The sequence below is a fragment of the Bombyx mori genome, chromosome 9, assembly GCF_030269925.1.
Source record: "Bombyx mori chromosome 9, ASM3026992v2".
NCBI lineage: Eukaryota > Metazoa > Arthropoda > Insecta > Lepidoptera > Bombycidae > Bombyx > Bombyx mori.
The window spans coordinates 12,240,026-12,263,697 of NC_085115.1; the positions used below are offsets into that span (position 1 = coordinate 12,240,026).

The window sequence follows — 23,672 nt, forward strand, 5'->3', positions numbered from 1 at the left end:
AAAGTTAGCAAGAATTTTAATTAAAATTGAAAATGTAATTTAAAGGTAATATATACGAACAAATAAGAAGCGCAAAAATTTGCAGTTTTAACTTTATCTAATTTCAACCACATCTTATGATTTTCAATTTTTTAATCACAGTTCATTTATCACAGAAAATCTGTTTCAAACATACAAAAATTTAACTGCACATAATAAATACGTTAAAGTATCATAAAGTTATCCTTCTTGCAGAGTCTTCCTTCCCTTCAGTGAGAGCTCTTGACTCGTGAACAAAAGCCGCATATGTTACGCCCTGTAACAAACAAGCAAAATTATATTGTTATTTTTGTAAGTGCTTTGATGGATAAGCGAGCCTAGGGTCCAGTTGGTGTTAAGTGGTTACCGAAGCAGATATACATCTATAACGTAAATGTCGCCACTCGCTTTAAGACAAGAGTTCTAAGATCTCAGTTTTACCTGTATAGACTGCCCCACCCTTCAAATCGAAACGGAATTACAGGAAATGGATTACTTATTCACACGGCAGAAATAGGCATAGGTGGTATCTACCCGTGCGGACTGACAAGACGTCCTATTAGTAGTAATTACGCAAATTATAATTTTGTGGATTTGATTTTTATTTCACTATGTTATTCCTTCACTGTGGAAGGCAATCGTGAACATCAGTCACGTACGTATTTCGATGCGAAAATTTGGTACCTGCTTGCGGGATTCGAACACCCTTGCATCTTTCGATGCGAATACACAGGGCATCTTATCTTTTAGACCACAACGACTTTCTAATTAAACGTCACCATTTTGCTCCTGATGAATTAAATTAAATACCTGTTGAAGAGCAGCCCTGACGAAGCCTTCGTTTGCCGAGACTGTAAGCGCTTTGATTCGATGACCAAAATTGAATATAATCTTGGATCTTACTCGAACGTGGCCTCGAACTTTAAGATTTTGCCTCGGATAATCATCCTCACCTGCAAGCAATGTGTGTTAGTAGATTATTGTTCTTCTGCATACATTTTTAGTTTCGGTTATCAAATGGGAAAAAAGCTGATGTCGTTTATAGAATCACTATGTCGGCCACCTTTTTCCCAGTCTTATCAACAGTTTTTTTTTTTTCTCATGAACTGTATCCAGTTAAAATTAATACCTAAAGGTCAATGCCGTCCCAAGGCCTAAATCAAGTAAGTGAGATTAATCTTTAGTCGACGCTTCCAGACCATGAGTTGCTTTTGTTTATATTTGTTTTTAAGGAAAATTTGAAATTTCTTGAACTCCAATTTTCTTTTTTTAGTTAAATTTAAAGTAAATACGAAAAAAAATTAATAATTAAACTAAAATACTGTAAAAATAAGTAAAATTTTTGTGCTAAAACCGAACGAAAAAAGGTATTGATAGGAATCAAGGGAAAAATCCTATAAAATCCAGTCCCACAGCAGATTTTATGTATATGGATGTAACCAAAAACCTTTCTTTATGGAATTTTTATATAAAAGCATTTTGTTTTTTTACAAAAGGATTTTTCATAAATAGATTGACTGAGCTCTGTCATTGAGAAAAAAGAAGTTTAGTTTTATTTAATTCAAGAATACTGTGTAAAATTATTTGTAGAAAATAAAGGCTTTAAATGTTGTTTTCTTAATATTGTACAGGAAAACACAATTAACTAAGTCTTTTATTATCTTTGACCACTTTTAGAATATTCCATATCATTATATTAGTATAGGAATCCAAAAACCGGCTGCGCATTTTAAGATTCCTTAAGTCTTAAAAGACACTGGTCACTGATAATTTAAAAAAAAAAAATACTTCACAGTACACACGACTAAGTTCACAAAGTACAACAATGGAAATAAAAAATACATTTTTTAAGGACCTTTTTTTTTTATTGCTTAGATGGGTGGACGAGCTCACAGCCCACCTGGTGTTAAGTGGTAACTGGAGCCCATAGACATCCACAACGTAAATGCGCCACCCACCTTGAGATACACGTTCTAAGGTCTCATTTATAGTAACGACGGCTGCCCCACCCTTCAAACCGAAACGCATTACTGCTTCACGGCAGAAATAGGCAGGGTGGTGGTACTGTTACGGGGTGGGTCCAGGAGCTCTTTTAAAAAAAAAGGACACGGAGACTGGCACGGAGTTTATTTTATGAAAGAAGTAGTACAAATGATGTATGTTTCCGCTACTCAAGCCAAATCTGTTCTGCCGCGTTTAAGCAATATATTGTCTTTATATAGAGACAATGCATTCAAGAATGCCTTAGTCGGCATTATTATTTATATTACGTTATTACTGAGGGGCATATGTAACATCCCCCTCCTTAAGATTCATCGTCACCGATGAATGGTCACGGACGTTGACGTTGAGATAAACTAGAGCGGTAAGTATAGAATTTGGCTTTTGTTTTGGATAACAAAATAGGAAAACTAAAACATACGATACAGGGTAAAACAAGTAAGTACTTAAAATGAAATAGTAACTATATCTTAAAGAAATAAACTTTAAGTACAATATCAAAAACACTTAAGTAACTATTAAGTAAAGTACGAAAACAGGATATAGTAAGTAAATCTATAATTAATAAAGGTCTTAATTAAAATTATTAATTAAACTTATACAATTTATTTAAAAGAATATAATTTATTATAACATTACTCGACGACGACATTATTAGACGAATTTGACAACATAAGATTTCTCCTAAAAGGCCTAGGACATGAATAATCTTTTTCACTATTTATTTGCACAGTTTGTGTAACATTACTATGATCGTTTTTACGATCTTTGTTGCATTGATTAAAGATTTGTATACAACAATGAGAATTATGTTTACTTGAACAAAACCATCTACGAAATCTAAATATAAGGTACAAGAAAAACAGAACAGTAAGAGAATAACTTATAGACATATAATGAACAGCATATTTTTGAAAGTGCGAAGGACTTTCCAAATGATTTAATTCTTTTTCTAGAGTATCTAGATGAATACTGGCGTGTAACAATGAGTCTAAATTATTAAGGTTATTTAATTTTAACAAGGGAAGTATAGCCAAAGTTTTATTTAGTTTTGTACGTTCGCAACAATCATCTTCCAAAATGTTGAAGTTAGCTACTTGAGTTGTTACATTAGAAATAAATGTTTCACTAGACGAAAATTGTAATGTTTTGAAGAAGGCTTTACAGTCTTTAAACAGGGACATTATTCCTGTTCCTAACAAAACATAATCATAGTTGAGACTATTACTAGAACAAGTTACATGTAATTTTCCAGGCTCAGATTGAACAAATATCCATCTATTTTTATTAAGTTTAAAGAAGGAATCTACGTGACCCCTTAAGAGTTTTACTGAACATGAACTTGGAACTTTATTGACAGCTTCGGTTAAGATAACTGTCTCACACGTTGGGTTCGCAAGCGTCGAATACACATTACCCAATTCACAAATATAACACTTTTCACTCACGAATTTGCACTTGTCTAAGTCTTCTAACAGTGAGTAAAGCATACGATCTGTTGTTAATGCCATGTATGGCTTGTTTGGTGCTATAAGTGCATAAGTGTCTGGTTTTGTTAAGTCATAAGGAACTGGCATAGGAACAATATGGTAAAGGTTATAGACTTGAGGTAACACGAGGGGTATCTTAATTATAGTGATAATACGATTATTATGATAGTAGCATACTAGTTTAGAAATATCGATAACTTCGTGAATGTTCTGTAAAGATATTGATATAGGAAGTTCGCAATGCTTAGGTAGGTCATTTATATGTTTCTCCAACTCGACATATAATTGATATGGGCTGAGTACAGTCGGGTGCAAAATATTCATTTTACTAAATAAAATAGCGTTGTTTATGTCTTCGATATCGAAAGACAATGCAATGATTATACTTTCTAAGGACTGGAATAAAGAATTAAATTTTGTTTTTATTTGTAATTTATCGTTAGAATTTATAATATATTCGAATGCCGAATTTATGATTTCTAGATTTTTATTTAGACGTTTCTCGTTTTCACTGAATTTTAACATTGAATTATTAAATGTGGAAATTGTAGATTTTATCACATGTATATTATCACGCATAAGATGCGCTAAAGCTTTTTCGTCTGACTGTACTTGGTCGATAGCATCAGAGAACTTGACACCGTCGTTGGAATCTAGAGTGCCAAAGAATGTTTTAAGAACAGAGCCACCAAAGTCGAGTAGCCCACGTTTTGATCTACTTTGTCGACTACTAGTAAGATAGGATACAGATGCAAACTTTTTGATGTTATTATCGTGTTGACTTTGTAATGACGAAATGGCGTTCATGCAATCGAACTGGATTTTGGAGGACTCGAAGTCCTTACAGAAAGAGTTTACTTTTTCAAATAATTGATCTACTTTATCAAGATGAGACTGTATGTTATTAGTGTTTAAATAAGTTACAACATTCCAGTTATCATTAGTAAATTTGACGTCAGATAGTCTATCGTAGTATAGACCGGGACTATCTGTTATCTGGGTTATGATTTGATGACTTGTACATAGCACTAAGATGGGCCTGAAAGGGAACAGAAATAGTAATAAGTAAGCATTCGTTTATTATCACCACTAAATCAAATATTGTAAAATAGTAAACATATAAAATAGTAAAAGTTCAAATAGTTATTCAGTGTAAGATTATTATTATAATTATAATATATATATTTTTTTCTTTTTGAGTAACAGAATTAAGTATGTTCGAAAATAAAGGGATTATTTAAACGAGTTAGCTTTTAATAAGACTATAGTGCGTCGTCATTTGCTAATTTTATTTCATCATAATGGTGACGCACGTGTTTACGGTTCATTAATAAGGTGACCGTGTGGTTGCCGTTTATTTTTATGATTTTGTATGGACCTTTCCATACAGGAGATAAGGCTTTGTTTTGCTTATGATGACAACGGACGTAGACCATGTCACCAATATTATAGGTAATCGGTTTCGAGTGAGAGTCGTAGTATTTTTTTGATCTTTCTTTTGACGACTCTATATTTTGTAAAGCTTTTTGACGGCTGTAATATAACCGGTGATTAAGTGCTCTTATATAATCGCTGTATGTATTAAGGTCGAGAGAGTCTATACTTTTAGGGATGTAGGGTTTAAACCCGAATAACAGTTCTAATGGTGAAAAGCCTGTGGTAGAGTGGATATTGGAATTGTACGCTAGCATTGCTGTTCTAAGATATAAGTCCCATGTATGTTGGTTTTCAACTATATACGACCTAAGATATTCTTTCAGAGTCGAATGACTTCTTTCTAGGGCGCCACAAGTCTGCGGGTGATATGGAGAAGCAAAAATGTGTTTTATTCCGAATAAACGCTCTAACTGCTTCATTACTTCGGAAGAGAAGTTAGCACCTTGATCTGTAATAATGATCTTAGGGATACCGATATGGGAGATATACTTTACTAATGAACGAGCTGTTTCTTCGGCGGAGCATGTGACCATGGGATATGCTTGAGAATATTTAGTGAGATCGTCTTGTAACGTAAGAATGAATTTGAATTTGTTATGGTGTGTTTCGGGTAATGGCCCCACTAAATCTAGGAATAACTTTTCATTAGCTCTAGTGGCGGTAGACGTGATTATCATTGGGGAGCGATTAACTTGGCGCAGCGGTTTGTTTATTTGGCACGATTTGCAATTTTTGACATAGTTTTCTATGTCTTGTCGCATATTTTTCCACCAATATAGTTCTTTTATTCGTCCTAACATACGAGCGACTCCGGGGTGACCTGCAGTCGTGGAATCATGGTGATCTCTTAATATTTTTTTGATTTCGGAAGGCGTAGGATATTGGATATTGTTATGGTAAATATTTACTTTGATTTGAGTGTCATGAAATAGAAACGCAACGATATTGTAAATTTTTGTAAATGACAATTTCGTGTAAGGGTCTGAGAAATCTGATATAGCACATTCTTTTTCCTCGCTATACCATGTAGTTATCATGTCACGGTAACAACGTAAAACATTAAAAATATCTTTATACGTAAACTCATCGTAAAAATGAACACGGACAAACAAATGTGTAAATAAATGACTGGCGTTACCGGTAGAATAAAATGAGTACAGTTCTCTCTCCACTTCACGTATGTCAGGCATAGTTGTGGACATTTCTATGATTTCTGAACAATATGGTACAGACTCATCAAGGTCGATTGAGGTAGGGTAGGCTATCAGCTTACATTTAGCTTTAAGTAGAGAGTCGTTAAATTCCTGAATATTTGTGTTAAACGGATCTTTCGATTGTCGGGACACTTTTAGATATTGTTCATAGGTTTCAGGAGTTGACGGTGACGGTTGCGAGGGCAGTGATGGAGAAGGGACTTTTGTAGGAGGTTGAGTAGGGTGGCTAGGCATTTCTTGTCCAAGAGGGGTTTCTGAAGGGACGGAACCTGGGGCGTTGAAGTCTATGGGGGGTGGTAACGGAGACAAGTCATCGAACGTAAGGGGCTCATCTACTCGAGACTGTTCATCAAGGTATGGGGGTGGTTGTAAAACGGTTGGTTCATCGAGAGTATGAACGAGGTTGCGAGATAAGGAATCTGCGTTACAATTTAACTTCCCCTTTTTGTATTCAATCTCGTAGTCGAATTCTTCTAATTTTAACCTCCATCTAACTAACTTAGAACCGGGGTCTTTGCAGTTAAATAGCCACTGCAAAGGTTTATGATCGGTCACGATTTTAAACTTGTGTCCATACAGATAAGGTCTGAAAACTTTTGTGCCGAAAATGATAGCTAAACATTCTTTTTCGGTTGTAGAATAATTTCCTTCTGATTTGTTCAGAGTTCGAGATGCGAAGGCTATTGGGAGATCTTGACCTACTTCGCCTTGAGAAAGAATAGCAGAAACAGCGTAATTGGATGCGTCTGTTGTTAGTACGAAGGGTTTAGTAAAATCAGGGTACTGAAGGATAGGAGCCGAGGTTATTTTGTTTTTCAGTTCGTCGAAGGCTTTTTGTTGTTCACAACCCCATTGAAACGTAGCGTCCTTTTTTAGAAGGCTAGTTAAAGCTTTAGTAATATGGGAGAAATTTTCAATGAAGCGACGATAATAACCGACTAAACCTAGAAATGATTTTATATCACGTGGAGACTTCGGAACTGGGAAGTTAGTGACACAGAGAACCTTTTTGGGGTCAGGCATTACTCCTTTATCTGAAATAATATGTCCAAGATACTGTGCTTCTCGACGAAAGAACTCACATTTGTCCGGTTGTAATTTTAGGTTGTGTTCACGGAGCTTATGAAATATGTTTCTGAGGTTTTGACAATGAGACAAGAGATCGTGGTTGAAAGCGACTATATCGTCTAAATATGTATAGCAATGAGTGCCTTGAAGGCCGCTTAGTACTATATTCATGAGTCTTTGAAATGTGGAAGGAGCATTTCGAAGACCAAAAGGCATACGCGTGAACTCGTAATGGCCCGAGGGCACACTAAATGCTGTTTTTTCGGTATCTTTGACCTTGACTTGATGAAACGAAGACGCGAGGTCAAGAGTGGTAAAGTATTTACTGTGGCCTAGCTGGTCCAGGATATCCGTGATGTTCGGAATAGGATAGGCATCACCAATTGTTACTTGATTTAACTTCCTATAGTCGATAACAATACGCCACTTAGGTTTACCGGAGGAGTCTTGTTTTTTTGGTACTACCCATATAGGTGCTGACCATGGTGAGATAGAGGGTTGAATGATTTTTTGACGTAGCATATCATTTATTTGTCTATGTACTTCCTCTTTATGACACTCAGGGAAACGGTAACTTTTAACAGCGATCGGTGTGTCAGATGTAGTGCGTATTTCGTGTTCAAGAGTTTTTGTACACGTGAGGCTGTCGCCTTCAAGAAAAAACACGTCTGAGAATTCGGAACAGATACTGCGTAAACATGTTTCTTCCTCCTTATTTAAGTGTTCGCACCGAATGGCATCTTGAACTCGTTTTTCCCGGACTGAGTTAAAACTAATTTGGTAACAGCATGACTCGTGAGTACTGTCGGAAGTATTAGACGGAGGGTCATTTTCTAGAATCAGAGACACGGGTTCGAGGGTGAAAGATAGGTCATGTAACCTTACTTCCGACTCAGAGGTATTCAGGACAGACAAATTAATTTTGTTATTTGGTTTAACACTAACTAGACATTTAGAAAAATACACACTAGGATAGTCTACATGCGTGTTTTTTAAAATTAAACCTTCCTTTAACTCCGGGTTAGTAACAGCGCATTCAATAAACATTTCGCTTCTTGGCGGAACGATATAGTAGGGTTGTGACATATGTAACTTGAAACGCTGCGTAGAGGGGCTAAGTATGCCCAGGTATTTCTCTGAATAATTAATAAATGCACTATTTTTGTCTAAAAAATCTGATCCTATAATACCATCGTAATCCAGGTTAACATCTTTAACTACGTGAAAATAAAAAGGTGATAGATTCGATTGGTTAGTTTTTATTGACAAAAGGAATTTGCCCAGTGATTCACAGTGTGAATTTACGTCATTGATGCCTTTGAATTTTATTTTGTGATTTTCAAGAACTGGTAAACAAGGAATACTGGTACTTTTTATAAGAGATATTGAACTTCCCGTATCAACTAATAACGAAATAGGATTCGTGGTATGGGATGTATGAACAAGTATGTAAGGTAACGGTGTGTTTTTATGCTGAGAAATATCGTACACTGTCGGCAAATATTCTTGAGATATCGCCGATGGCATCGTTTGAGGGGTAAGTTGACTGATTGATTTACGAGTAGTATCTGGCTTAGCGGATACCGGGGTTGACTTATCATGTGACTTTGTAAACGATTTAGTAGAAGGCTTGGTAACCGGATTAGTAGACGAATTAGTAGACGAATTAGGAGACGAATTAGTAGACGAATTAGTAAACGAATTAGTAAACGAATTAGTAAACGAATTAGTAAACGAATTAGTGAACGAATTAGGAGACGAATTAGTAGACGAATTAGGAGACGAATTAGTAGACGAATTAGTAGACGAATTAGTAAACGAATTAGAAGACGAAATAATTGGGGAATTAGTGAACGAACTAGAAGTAGTTTTGCACGCTTGTGCATACGACCTAATAATTTCTTTGCATTGTTGCGATTTAGTAGAGTTACGTAATTTTGTGCCTGTTTGGTTTGCAGGCAATCGCCGGCACATTTGCGATACCTGACACGTTAGTTTAAATTACTGTCGGTTTTCTCGATTTCGCAACATTTAAAAGGCGAAGATTCCGAGTCAGGTGGAATATGATTAAGCGGGCGATATTTATTATACGAATTATTACGTAAGTTGTTATTGTATTCGCGTTTCTTACATTTCGCAATGTGATGACCTGGGTTTTTACAGTAACTGCAAACGATTTGAGGTGGAATTTTTTGTTTTGTGTCTATTTTTGTTGAATTAAATGAACTAGCTTGTAATGATAATTTTGGCTGTTGATGATGAGTTGAATGAGACTTAGCAACGAAGTTCTGGATTTTTTCCTCTTCAATGGCGATATTAATTGCTTCGTTAAGATTTTTGGGGTTACGACATCGCACCATGTTACCAATACGAGGAGTCAGTCCGAACATAAAAGAGTGTATCGCCAGGTCCTCTGTCATGGCAATACGACCTGATAGGTCTTTTTTTGATGTATTAGAATTATGGATTTCGGTCTGCATCTCGGTTAGGCACGTATCGATTCGTAATGAAAATTCAGACACAGATTCGCCAGCACGTTGTTTACATGATTGCAAATCGAAAAATAGATGACTGTAGTGTTTAGTTTCTCCAAAATTTTGACGAAGAAATTCTCTCAACGATTCGAAGTTATCGAATATTTTATTTGAGCATGCTATTCTGGCTTTTCCTTCTAGCTTTGAAATTATAAATTTCAGTAATAGTCTTTTTTGACTGTCTGATGCAAGATCTAACGCATCCTGGCAATTAGTCAAGAAGGCCGTAAGGGTCTCCCGACTTCCATTATATGGGTTGATAAAATTACATAGTACTTGAATAGGATATTGTTCGCTCAAGACTATTTCACTTTTAGTAGACATTATTACGAGTATTCGCTTTTGACAGTAACAAAACAGACACTAGCAGAAAGAAGGTCAACTAAAAAAATGTAGTAGTTATACGAGACGAATGATTCACTCACCGCAAGAATATCAGAGCTGTTAACTTCATCGGAGAACGCACGGATGATGGGATGGCAGCAAGGCGTTTGGCAGGCTTATACTGGAAGTCTTAATGTCGCAAACGGCAGGAACCGGCTTAGCAGGAACGAGTCAGCAGGAACGTTGCAAACGGCTTAGCAGGAACGAGTCAGCAGGAACGTTGCAAACGGCTTAGCAGGAACGAGTCAGCAGGAACGTTGCAAACGGCTTAGCAGGAACGAGTCAGCAGGAACGTTGCAAACGGCTTAGCAGGAACGAGTCAGCAGGAACTGGTGCAGTAGGGACGAATCAGCGGCTTGAATTTTCACGGGTACTGAAGCTTCGGGCGAATCTTCGGGCTTGTTTCACAGGAACCAGCAGGACGTCGATATCAGGCTTATTGGTTTTTGCGTGTTTTTGTCAGGTTGACACCAGCCGATCAATACTGACCGGCACGAGCGGGTATGATGTGGCAGATTTTTGTAAGTTTTTCTTTCTCACGATGTTGAAGATGGCGTTGAAGATATTTTGCAGGTTTTCTTCCTTCACGATATTGATGATGAGAGCAGCGGCAATGAGCGCAACGTAGAAACAAGAGCTCAAGACAATCCGGATAGCCAGTGTAACGTACTGACCATCCCACTTCTGACACCACTGTTACGGGGTGGGTCCAGGAGCTCTTTTAAAAAAAAAGGACACGGAGACTGGCACGGAGTTTATTTTATGAAAGAAGTAGTACAAATGATGTATGTTTCCGCTACTCAAGCCAAATCTGTTCTGCCGCGTTTAAGCAATATATTGTCTTTATATAGAGACAATGCATTCAAGAATGCCTTAGTCGGCATTATTATTTATATTACGTTATTACTGAGGGGCATATGTAACAGTACCCACCCGCGCGGACTCACAAGAGGTCCTACCACCAGTCATTACGCAAATTATAATTTTGCGGGTTTGATTTTTATTACACGATGTTATTCCTTCACCGTGGAAGTCAATCGTGAACATTTGTTGAGTACGTATTTCATTTGAAAAATTGGTACCCGCCTGCGGGATTCGAACACCGGTGCATCGCTTCAACACGAATGCACCGGACGTCTTATCCGTTAGGCCACGACGACCACAAAACGAACTAACACGCAGTGAAGTGATAATTTTTGTATGTAATAGAAAAATTATATTTTTACTGTAGCTAAATTTACAGTAAGGCTGGGTAGATGAACAACATGAGTACTATAGAGTTGTGTACTCTTCAATATTAAAAGGCTTAGCCTATACTGGAAACAAGCAGAAAGAAAGTTTACTATTTTAATATAATATGTTAATTTTTTAGAAATAATTGACAATTACAAAACCAATATTGACTTTTGTAAGGTTGTCACATTCTAAAGTTCTACCTACCTCCAAAGTCATCAGGATAAACTGTAATCATTTCTTTTAAAAGAACAGTTCTTTTCTTTTCCATTGGTCCTCCTAATGTTTCAAGTATTTTTTCAAAGTCATTCCATGCTGTCTCACAGCAGACTAGTTTCTTGCCTGTCAGAACATAAACAATTTTATTTAATTGAACTTCAATTATTTTCATAATTTTTTCATATTTTAAATTCTAAATATTCTCCTGCAAAGTTGCAAAAATTACGCTTAAACCAAATAGCATTTTGCCCCTCAATATATTATTAAGAATATTAAAATCCTATTCAGTATTGTGTAACCAAAGTTGTAGGATTAATTTCAGTCCTATTGAACATTATTTCAAGTGTTACTTGCACTGGTGTATAGTATGAGTATAAGTAATATTTACTTACTTTACCTTCAAATAATTTTCTTAGTATTGGTTTTACAGGTCTCTCTGCTTCCCAAGAGCATTGCTGTGTCAAAACTTCCTGTTTAAAGATAAAATTGTGATGGCCATTTGTCATGTTGCTCACATATGCCATCATGGTTGTTACATCCAAGTTTAGAGTTTTTATTTCAGAATGATCTATGCCATGATTAAGCTCAGGTATCTTTGATTGCCTGAAAATAAGGGTACTTGATAAAGTTCCAACAAAGACATTTAATACATTTTCTTCAAGCTGCAGTTAAGACTGCACTCCCAGTACTCCCTTCTTCCAATTTATGACTACACCAATGTCAGTTATTTCAATATCAGTAAAGCACAACTTAAAGAACATTAAATTCTTGTGTTTGTCTTCCTTACTTCACTGTATTGTAATATTTTACCTACAAGTCACCTCCTATCTAAAAGAATACGTCAAGTTCTATTATCAATCATCACCTTGAGGACTTCCCTAAACCATTTCAATTCGATTCGACTAAATTCGACTTAACTAAACCACTATTGGCTTTTTTTTAAATGCTATCCAATTGGTGAAGTTAATGAATGAAAATAAAATGTATAAATTGGTACTCACATATTAATGCAATTTGATTCATCATCACTGCTTTGGGAATCAAAGGATTCACCACCACTGTCTTGAACAATTGAATTTGGTAAAATTTCACCCTTCACAAATATACCAACTGCTCTTAATTTATTTGCTAAATTTTCTTCTATTCCACTCATAAATTCAAACACAACCTGTAAAAAATGGTATGATCCAAATTTTTTATCCTATGTATGTTAACTAATTTTAACTAAACAAATTATTGATTTATCCTTTATGTAGAAGTGATGTTTTCACTTTTTGCAAAATGGCACAATTTTTAATTCAGTAGTAGTACATGTTCCAATTCCATAGGAGATAGTCGAAAATATGTTTGCAGATACACACACAAATATTTATAGACAAATATATGGGAGTTACCACAATATTCAAATGTCAACGAATGACACCTTAGTTATCCATGACCACAAAAACTACTAAGTGTCTGAAACCTCAGAAATAATACTATAACAATAAAGAAAGCTAGATGAAACTGTAAGTTTAAATATCTACATATTTAACTATTGCTATTGACACATATCATTTGCTATATGGATAACAATGTACCTTGTTACATTTTATTTTTTTAACATTTCTTTTCTTTTAATGAAGCTTAGTTGCAACATTACCTATTGCAACAGCACCTATTGGTACATTATAATTTTTCAGTATATTCTTTGATATTTTAATTTTATTTACTAGCCTCCTAAACTTGAGTAATATCATTTTCTTTTCAGAACAATAAATATTTTCCAGTTTAAAATCATTCATGACACTTAGATCACAGGTGACCTGAGCAACAATTCATACTTATTCCTACCAGTAGCACAGATCATTGCTTGCATGATAAGTTAATTTAAGTGAACTTGTATTTTATTTTATTACCTTTGGTGGCTGGTACATGCATGGGTATAGCTTAGAGCACTTTAAGTAGTCATCAGCTTGATCTAAAATAGATCTTGCTCCATATGAAGATTTCCCTGCACTTAAAGCAGATAAAGATTTTGGATTTCTTGCTATCACTAAAATCAATAAATAAGTATGATGTAAAAAAATAGGAGCAAAATTGTAATTTCCATCATTACCAAACAATTGGAACAATAGAACTCAAATATCAAGGGGGTAACTGCAATCACATTGTGTTGTCTATGGGTTCCAGTAAGCATTTAACACCAGAAAGCCGTGAAGTCATTCACTACTATGAAATAATAGTAAAAATGGATATCTCATGTATGCTGTATCAAATTGAAATTTCAAATCATTTTGATTTTAAAATTTTTACCTTTGGTCCATGTATTGCCTTGATCCCCAACAATGTCTATTATTAGTTTATTACAGTTATCTATGTGAAATGTTTTACACACAGCGAGCACATAAGGTCTAAGCGCGCACTCCACCATTGATCCAAGATGACGCAGGTTAGAACAAGCCAACTGTTCAATCTTGAAGTTTTTTGATTTTTCCAACTGAAAGAGGAAAATTATCTTTTTATCTGTAATGTCAATGAGGACGTATTTTTTCGAAACTTAAGCAGCTCGCGCGACATAAAGGGGTCTTGACGTCATTACACGTCATCTCGGATCCTCCCGATCCACTAACGGTGCTTCTAGGTACTTCAAGCACCGGTCACCGTTCTCGTCGAACCCGTCGCTTGCGACGAAGAGCTCGACGAGTAAATTAACTCTCAGACACAGCCCACTGAGTTTCTCGCCGGTTCTTCTCAGTGGGTCGCGTTTCCGATCCGGTGGTAGATTCTGCGAAGCACGGCTCTTGCTAGGGTTCGTGTTAGCAACGTCGTCAGGTTTGAGCCCCGTGAGCTCACCTACTAGTTACGGTTACGCTGGAATAGCCTCTCAAGGCTACCAGCTTTGGTAGGAAAAAAAGTCATTAAATTGTATTTTGTCCAATTTTTTTACTTCAATGACGATGTACTGTTTATTGCATTTTTTATAAAATCGTTTAATGTTCAGTTTATTAGGAAATAGAACAATTGGTACCCTCTTCAAAAATTCTATTTCTTGCTTAATTTTCCTTTGCAATTTCATAACACCTTCAACATGCTGAATTGGTTGTAGCTGTATTATTAAATTTTCACCAAACTTGATTTTATCTTTAACCACTTCCACTAAATCTTCAGCATGATTGATTTTCGACATTATGAGACATTAATTTTGCTTTAAAACAGTTTTATTTTAAAGTTCCATTTGATTCTTGTCAATTAAGTGTATAATCTATGATTCTTGTTTTATTAAACAGAGAAAAAAGGGCGGGAACGTCAAAATAAATAGGCGCTTTTTTCAAGTTAATTTTAATTTATTTGGTTTTAGCCCTTTTTTACGACATTGTTTCTTAATTTTTCACTGTGTTAGAGTTTAAAATTATATTCCATAAGTGTGTTCCGTATTAATGGACGATGACGACAGGGGTGAGGGCTTCAGCTCCGCCCCTGTGTCCGCTCCCAAAATAATGGGAAAACGAAGATTGACCTCATCTGAATACGACGAAAGCCGCAAAATAAAAATGACTTTCATTAAAAATAAGCGCGGTCTTTTTAAAGACCACCATGCTCTTTATGAAGACCTTACAAAAAAAGAATACCCAGTGCTTCTTCAGTCAAGCCTCTCGCAACCAAATAACAGAGTCCCAATGGATCTGTTAAGAATAAACAAATCTTTAAAAAATGTTCAAGGGGTACAGTATGTCAAAGCTGCTGGAAACTTTTTTGCTAAAGTTTACTTTGGCTGTGCTCGGGATGCCAACGCTTTTTTATTAGATGTAAGCTTTATGGAGTTAAACAATTGGACAGCAAAAATACCTTACGATAGCATTGAGAGTCAAGGAATTATTCGAGCTCCTGTGGAATTAGATGAAGAATCTCTTTTAGTAAATTTAAAAGCTTCATGCACAATACTCGGAGTAAAAAGATTTTTCAAAAAACAAGAGAATGGAAGTGACAAGCCACTGCAAACTGTGCTGGTTACATTTTTGGCGTCTAGCCATCCTGATCACGTCACATACGAGCATATTTGGATGCCTGTTTCGGATTATATTAGACCTGTGTTACAGTGCTTCAAATGCTACAAATTCGGACATGGAAGTGGTGCCTGTAAAGCCACTCAAGTTTGCTCTATTTGTTCAGGCAATCATTTTTATAAGGAGTGCAGCACTCCCAACATCTTCAAGTGCTCCAACTGCAGTGGGCCACATTCTGCAGTTTCTTACTCTTGCTCAGTAAAGGCAGCCAAGGTTGCTGAAGTAAAAAATAAGATCATCGGCAAGCAAACATCATATGCAGCCATACTAAAGAATCCTGTTATTAAGAACCTCGTGACCTCTTCTGACATACCTATATCTGCGAAGACCTCAAGGTAGGGCTTTAATTTCAGACATTATCAATTCAGAAATTGTCATCAGAACCATTACAAAAACTTTAATAGAATTGTTAAAGAAAAAGGATTCTAAATCCCCTTCTGGACCTATATCTACTCAATTAATTAAAGAAATGCTAGTAACGAATTTTACATCATAAATTATGGATAGTTCTACTCAATCTTATATGCATAATTCTGTTGGTCAGTTTAATATCATTCATTGGAACTCTAGAAGTTTATTTCCTAAATTAGATCAACTTAAAAATTTCCTCAGTAAACTTGACAAGTGTGTTGATATGATTTTATTCAATGAAACCTGGTTAACTTCACATAAAATCATCAAATTACCTGGATTTAATGTTATAAGAAGAGATTCCAACCACCCACATGGTGGGGTTGCTATTGCATTACGCTCTAAGTATAAATTTAAAATAATAGACACAATTTCTCAATATCATTTTCAAAATATTTTAATTACAGTTTACATTAATAATTTTTCTTTTGACATTTTATGTGTTTACATTCCTCCACCACCAAATGGTAAGTTCACTATTAATTTATTGAAAGATTCATGTTCTAAATTTGTTTCAAATAATTATTTAATAATTGGTGACTTCAATGCACATCATGCTTCCTGGAGTTCAAGAGTCAATGATAGAAGAGGTAAAGCCCTTCATGATTATGTGGAAAGTTCTGAGTTAGTTTGTTTAAATGATGAGACAATCACAACCTTTGCTCCATTTGGTCAACAAGGAAATGTATTGGATCTAGTATTCGCTTCCCCTGCTCTTAGCTCTAGTTGCACAGTTTCTGTCCTTGATGATTTGCTCAGTAGTAATCATTTCCCACTACTTATTGAAGTCTTTAACGATGCTTTTCTTCCTTCCCATCCTTCCTTTGGCCCGACCACCTCTTCAATAAATCAAGTTGATACACATAATACCTCTTTAGCTAACATAAATTTTAATAAGATTGACTGGTCAAAATTTAATAAGTTATGTGAAAGTGAGTTTTCAAGTTTTAGCTTCGCTGATAACCCTCTTGAAAATTATAATATGTTTTTGAGTATTTTACATGACATATTAATGACTTTGGACAAAAAGTGTTACTCGCACAAAAAACGGAATTGTTCCAAAGCTGTTCCTTGGTGGAATGCTGATTGTGACCGCGTAGTTTTACAAGCCAAAGTTGCTTTATTATCGTACAAGCATTATCCAAATATGGAAAACTATATTATTTTTAAAAAGCTGGACGCTTTGAAGAAAAGAACTTTATATGAAATAAAACGTTCAAGCTGGATGAATCTTTGTTCATCATTCAATCGAATGACTTCGAGTAAAATTATTTGGGATCACATTCGTAGATTTAAGCACGCTAAACTCAATAACATTTCTTCGTCTTCAAGTTTTTTTCAAAATCCCGCTAATGCATCTTTGTTTTTGGATTCGATAGCTGGTTCTGAGAATGAAATTTCCGAATCTAAGTTACAAGATTTTTTTAACAGCCACGGAAAACCGGAGGCTCAATGGCTGGTAGACCCATTCTCTATGGGCGAATTTGCGACTGCATTAGAAAATAAAAAGGAAACCTCCCCTGGTCCTGATTTCATCCCTTATAAAGTAATCAAAAATCTTCCCCAGTATGCCAAGGAAATTTTATGTCAAATATTTAATGATCTTTGGCAAAACAACTGTATTCCTCCGATTTGGAAAACTCAACATGTAGTACCGATTTTAAAGCTTTACAAGGATCCCAACTGTATCAATTCTCACAGACCCATTTCATTAACTTCTTGTTTTTCGAAAATTTTCGAAACTATGTTAAAAAACAGGTTAGAGTGGTTTACTGAAAATAACAACTTAATACCAAGTACTCAATACGGATTTCGTAAAGGTAAAAGTACAATAGATAACTTAAGCTGTTTGATTGGCGATATTAAAAATAACTTCCATAATAATCAATTTACATTAGCGGTATTTTTGGATATTAAAGGGGCTTTTGATAATATAGATCATTCCTACCTTATTGAAAGTCTACATTCTTTAGGCTTTCCAGGACATGTTCTGTTCTGGCTGTACAATTTCCTGAACAAGCGCTCTATGTTTTTGAAAATTAAATCTAGTTTATTTGGTCCTAAAATTTCTACTAAAGGTACTCCTCAAGGTTGCGTTTTATCACCTCTCATATTCATACTTAGTTTAGTATGTTTCATAAAGAAAATTCCAAATTCTGTTAAACATTTATTCTTTGCTGACGATCTTGTTCTCTATGTAAACTGTAATGATATTAAAAGTGGTGAATCGGTTATGAATAGTTGTTTGCGTAATATTTACGATTTACTTACAAATTCCCTAAAACTTGAGGTCAATATTTCCAAAAGTACTGCAATTTTATTTTCCCAAAATGGATTGCATTACCCTAAAGTTTTATACAATTATGTTATTATTCCTGCTCAATCTTTCGTAAAATATGTTGGTCTTTCTCTAGATTTTGATCTTTCGTGGAAAACTCATATTGATGTTATTTGTAAAAGAGCTGAATTAGGTTTGAATATATTAAAATCGCTAACTGGAATAAAATGGGGAGCTGATCCCAAAGTTTTAAAAACTATTTACATTGCAACAATCCGAAGCCATTTCGATTATGGCTGTATGTTCTTTTCGGACGCAAATTTTTCTCTTCTTAAGAAATTAGATATTGTGCAAAATAGAGCATTACGAATAATTACTGGTGCTATGATGTCGTCTCCAATTAATTCCTTGGAAGTTGAGGCTGGTATTGTTCCTCTATTCATACGAAGAAGTTTTATATTAGATAATTATTGCCTTAAGCTTATTAGCCGTGATAATCAAGTAACTTACAGGTATTTGAAGTATGCAAATATTCCAAATTATAATTTAATTCCGCTTCCTAATTCTTCATCCATATCCAGTGCCTTAACGTACTTGAATTTTGAATTTCAGGATGTGGTATTTTGGTCTACCGTATTGCCTTGTTTCGAATATAACTTTCATGACATGTTGAGAGATGTGGCTGTTGATCTAATCAAGTTTAAATCTAAAAATGATTTTCTGGAGTTCCTTGAAGATAAGACTGATTTTGTTAAAGTATATACAGATGGCTCTAAAACTAAAGATAGAACTAGTTTTGCATTTTTTGATTCGTCCATGAACATAGGATCAGTTTATAAATGTAGCAATTTTTTCTCTGTTTTTTCGGCTGAAGTACTAGGCATTATATATGCTTTAGAGCACATTCGAGTAAATTACTCTGCAGGGGACAAAATTTTAATTCTATCTGATTCAATGAGCGCCTTGCAAGCTCTTAAAAATAAATGTATTAGTGCATCTGTAAATTATTTAATTTATAAGTTAAGAAGTTGTTTGAGTTTTTTGTATTTTAGAAATATATTTATTGAATTTTGCTGGGTGCCAGGTCACTCTGGTATTGCGGGTAATGAATTTGTTGATAAATTAGCGAAATCTACAAAAGAGATAAATATTTCCGATTTTAAAGTTCCGTATTCAGATTTAGTTTATTCAATTAAACAAAATATGATGAAACGTTGGTCTAATTACTTGTCTAAGTCCAGAGAAACGAAAGGTAAATGGTTAGCTGAAATAGTCCCAGTACCTAATACTAAATCTTGGTTTGATAGTTTTAGATTCTTCCCGGGAAGAGCCTTTATATCGATTATTTGTAGATTACGTATAGGCCACGGCCATTTTCCTGCGCATCTTTTTAGATTAAAGTTAAGTGATTCAGCTGCATGTACTTATTGTAACTCTGGCATGTGTGATCTAGATCATATTTTTTTTAATTGTCCTGAATTCAATCAACAGAGATTATTGTTTAATGCATTATGTAAAGACACAGGCTTAAAATCTATTCCTAATTCCATTCAAGGTATTTTAAAGCTTCCACAACTATTCTCAATAGTGTATAATTTTGTACTTCACACTATAGGACGACTATGAATGTATAATTCATGAATGTATCATAGGTCTCCTGCTTATGTGCAAGTTTAATTATTTTTTTATAACGACTCATATTCTTTTTTTGTTGTTTGTTGAAAGAAAACTTGTAAGTTTTTATTTTTTTATAGTAAGTTCTTGCAATTCATTTTGTCATTAATTTGTTATTTTCAATGATTTGTAATTGTTTCTTGGTTTGGTTTGTTTCTTTTATTTGTGTTTTATTGTAAGTTCTAGTTCATGTTCTATTTTTTTGTAAAATTAGTTTAAGCTGATGGCCGTGTTGCCAATGCTTTCAATAAATAAAAAAAAAAAAAAAAATTATTAAACAGAGAATGTATAAATTTTCTAGATTTGTAATCACTTTTTTTTATAAGGAATTTTATGACCTTGTAACTAAGACCTTTAAGTCATGTCTTATTTTAACATTTGTAATCACTTATTCAGACAGGAGACAGATCTACTTTTTTTTTGAGGATTCTAATTTTATGCCTTAAGCTGGCTCAGTGAACTTAGGCCCTTTTTTATTTTCGGATCTTTTTTATTTTTGATTGTTTGTTCGTCGTTTGTTCGTTAATATTCGAATGTAAATATTATTTTTTCGTCTTTTATTTATTTATAATTAATTAAACAAATGATCACCGTTAAGTTAGCCTCCTTTACTAGATATCTTTATTTTTTACGCTCATATTAATTAATTTTGATCAACTATCATTTGTTCGACGACTATTGGTGATTGTTCGATCAGAAAAACAATCAAATTCCCAATTATTAATTATTTTATATCTAATAAGCAATCCATCACCTCACACCTACATTGCGCATACGCCGGTTTTGTCAGTCAGCTGGCAATGGCCGTATTTACTAGCGTTTTTTTTAACAAGTGCGTTTGTACTGTCTAATAATTTCTTATGTAGATCAAAAAAATATTGAAAACTTCAACAATACTTCATCAACAAAAATGTCGGTAAAGACGGCCAATTAGTCATTAAAGTACGACTAGCGTGGTTTTAATAATTTCAGTTATTTTTAATGATATTGAATAATAACAAGCTTAGAAAATTCAGTAATTTCTAATTATTCTAAGAATATTTTAGGAGTACAACTTTCGTGTTAAAATGATATGCATTACCATGCAATAGGAGATAGTTATGATACTTGTATTTTATAATAAAATTAATAATTCCTAAATTCATTACGTAGTTCAAAAAATGTATTTTTTTTTTATTGCCTAGATGTGTGGACATCTACAACGTAAGCACGCCACACACCTTGAGATATAAGTTCTAAGGTTTCAGTATAGTTACAACGGCTGCCCCACCCTTCAAACCGAAACGCATTACTGCTTCACGGCAGTAATAGGCGAGGCGGTGGTACCAACCGTGCGGACTCACAAGAGGTCTTACCACCAGTAATTACGCAAATTATAATTTTGCAAAATATAAAGTTTGATTTTTATTACACGATGTTATTCCTTCACCGTGGAAGTCAATCGTGAAAAATTGTTAAGTACGAATGCACCGGACATCCTATCCTTTAGGCCACGACGACTTCAAATGTAATGCAGTACGACGTAAATGTACGTTACGACACACAAAATCTGTTTTTGTTGAAATGATATTTATTTATAAGTTCAAGAAATATATTGGAGGGACATTTAGTAGAAATTAATTTAATATGGAAGAATAAACTTAGTATATATATACTAAATAAACAGGATTTTATTTCAAAAAAAAAAAAAAAAAAATACGCCTATATTAACTTAATTATTATTATCGAGAAGTATCTTGAAAAAGACGAACAAACAAAAAATCCGGCGCATGCGCAATGTAGGCGTGAGGTGATGGTGTGCTTAATAGATATAAAATAATTAATAATTGGGAATTTAACTATTTTTTATGATCGAAAAATCATCAATACTCGTTGAACAAATGATAATTGATCAAAATTAATTAATCTGAGCGATAAAAATAAAGATATCTAGTAAAGGGAGCCAACTTAAGGGTGATCATTTATTTAATTAATTATAAATAAATAAAAGACGAACAAACAATTTTTAGATTCGAATATTAACGAACAAACGACGAAAAACAATTAAAAATAAAAAAATCCGAAAATTAAAAAAAAGGGGGCCAAATTCAGAGAGCCATGATTATACCTTAAGTATTATAATTTTTTTATTATTATTTTTTATTGAAAAATAATACGAAGTAAAAATTATTAAGGTGAAGTTGGTTTATTTGAGGCTGTAATATATTGAGATTAAATTAAATGAAATGAGACAAGATCAAACGAAATAAAGTCTCAATAAAATTATTGTTTGGATGAACCTAAGAACCTTAGATACTGAGTTGCAGCTTATAGTCTAGTCGACAAGTTAAAAATGGTGTTAATTCGACATACTACTGCTAAAATTATGTGGTTTAGCTCATTCGATTCGGAATAATGTCTAGACCATTGTGCTAAAAAATTGAATTAGCACATAAAAAATTCCAAAAGTTATTAACAATTAAACATCTTCAAAAAATAGCGTTTCGTTTATGGCTTATTGTCCGTAAACTATAAATATTTTCGAAATTTGAAAAAAAGATCCTTAAAGAGGAGGAAATTTAGTAAAAAAAAGTTCCAACTCCCGGAACTGTAGCTCCATTATTTATAATTTTAATTTAACGCTGAAAATAGCCCACCGCGCGCCATTGTTAGGTTGCGCGCACGGCCTCGAAAGCGAGTACGTCACTTAAAATATTTTTTTTCAAGTACTTAAAGTTAATTGAAAAATCTAAAAAAATTATTGCATAATCTAAACACTTTAAAAAATTCATTCCCTTTGGAATTTTTTATAAAAACATATTTTTCAATATTCTAGACGATTGTTAATTAAGAAAAAAAATTCCAATTTCCATCATCCTTCTAAACTAAAAAAAATATTTAAATAATTACCTTAAAATTATTTCGCTTCGTGGACCTCTTCTTATAAATATATTAAACAAGATTGCGTCGTCTAAGTTATGAAATTGTTAATATTTTGTTAATAATAATTTTTTTAAGTTAACAAAAAAGAAAAAGCACAATTATGTTGTAAAGATTTTTTTTTTCTTTATTTACTATTATATTTTCGTTTTTATGCCAATAAAAGACATCTTTTAATAAAATATATACTATTTTTGTGTTGTCCAGCTGGAGCACTGGGTATGAATACTCCAGAGGGTCCCACAAACAAGTTCGAAAAGGAATGGTAGCGAGCGAGGTGCGGACGTATTCTCGTGTGTATGCTTCGGTGGTTGCGGGTGAACTGTCAGCGCCAGTAAAGGCGTACGCGCGGCTTGCCAAAAGGAAAGCCCCTCGGTCGCTACTCTTTGAATCGCGCCGGGAACCGACAACGAGAGTCCCTGATTGGTCGCGGCGCGCGATCAGACGCGGCTGCCGACGCGGCAGGCGTTAGGGTTGCTATATACTCCCCCTCTAGTCCTGGAGAACGCCCTCGCTCCTGGACTAGGACATTAACAGCTTTAACTGGGCGTCCACGTTTCCTCTTAGGAATCAAAGGTTTGGGTAAGGAGTCTTTGTTACCGTGGTAACAGGTAAGGTCTTGGGTATGGTATTTCCCTAATATAATATCAGGCGGTTTCTTCGAAGGATTTAAACAGTATGGGAGTACTGATATTGGTGTATGCTCACCTGTTTCGATGCGATGCTCAGCAAACGGTGTTGGACCT

At 34.5% G+C, this 23,672-nt stretch overlaps 1 protein-coding gene and 1 long non-coding RNA gene across 2 annotated transcripts; both read right to left on the reverse strand.

The window, feature by feature from the left end:
• Positions 1–78: 78 nt before the first annotated feature.
• On the reverse strand, positions 79–14,874 carry LOC101745922 (UPF0415 protein C7orf25 homolog). The gene is made up of 8 exons (XM_004931096.5): positions 14,609–14,874; positions 13,894–14,077; positions 13,497–13,633; positions 12,600–12,766; positions 11,996–12,201; positions 11,587–11,721; positions 829–971; positions 79–295 (listed from the first exon to the last, which is right to left on the reverse strand). The coding sequence occupies exons 1-8, from the start codon at positions 14,765–14,767 to the stop codon at positions 212–214; spliced, it is 1,215 nt and encodes a 404-aa protein (XP_004931153.2). The 5' UTR covers positions 14,768–14,874; the 3' UTR covers positions 79–211.
• A 1,552-nt stretch (positions 14,875–16,426) lies between these two features.
• LOC134199389 (uncharacterized) lies at positions 16,427–18,982 on the reverse strand. The gene is made up of 2 exons (XR_009973870.1): positions 18,844–18,982; positions 16,427–18,400 (listed from the first exon to the last, which is right to left on the reverse strand). It is a non-coding gene; the product is annotated as an uncharacterized LOC134199389 (long non-coding RNA).
• Positions 18,983–23,672: the final 4,690 nt, after the last annotated feature.

What these genes read in the sequence shown, in the direction of transcription:
- LOC101745922 (XM_004931096.5), bottom strand. Translation starts at nt 14,767, where the DNA reads ATGTCGAAAATCAATCATGCTGAAGATTTAGTGGAAGTGGTTAAAGAT. An exon ending in GAATCAAATTGCATTAATAT is followed by an intron (nt 12,202 to 12,599) that starts GTGAGTACCAAT and finishes CCTTATTTTCAG; the next exon opens with GCAATCAAAGATACCTGAGC. An exon ending in ACTAAGAAAATTATTTGAAG is followed by an intron (nt 11,722 to 11,995) that starts GTAAAGTAAGTA and finishes ATGTTCTGACAG; the next exon opens with GCAAGAAACTAGTCTGCTGT.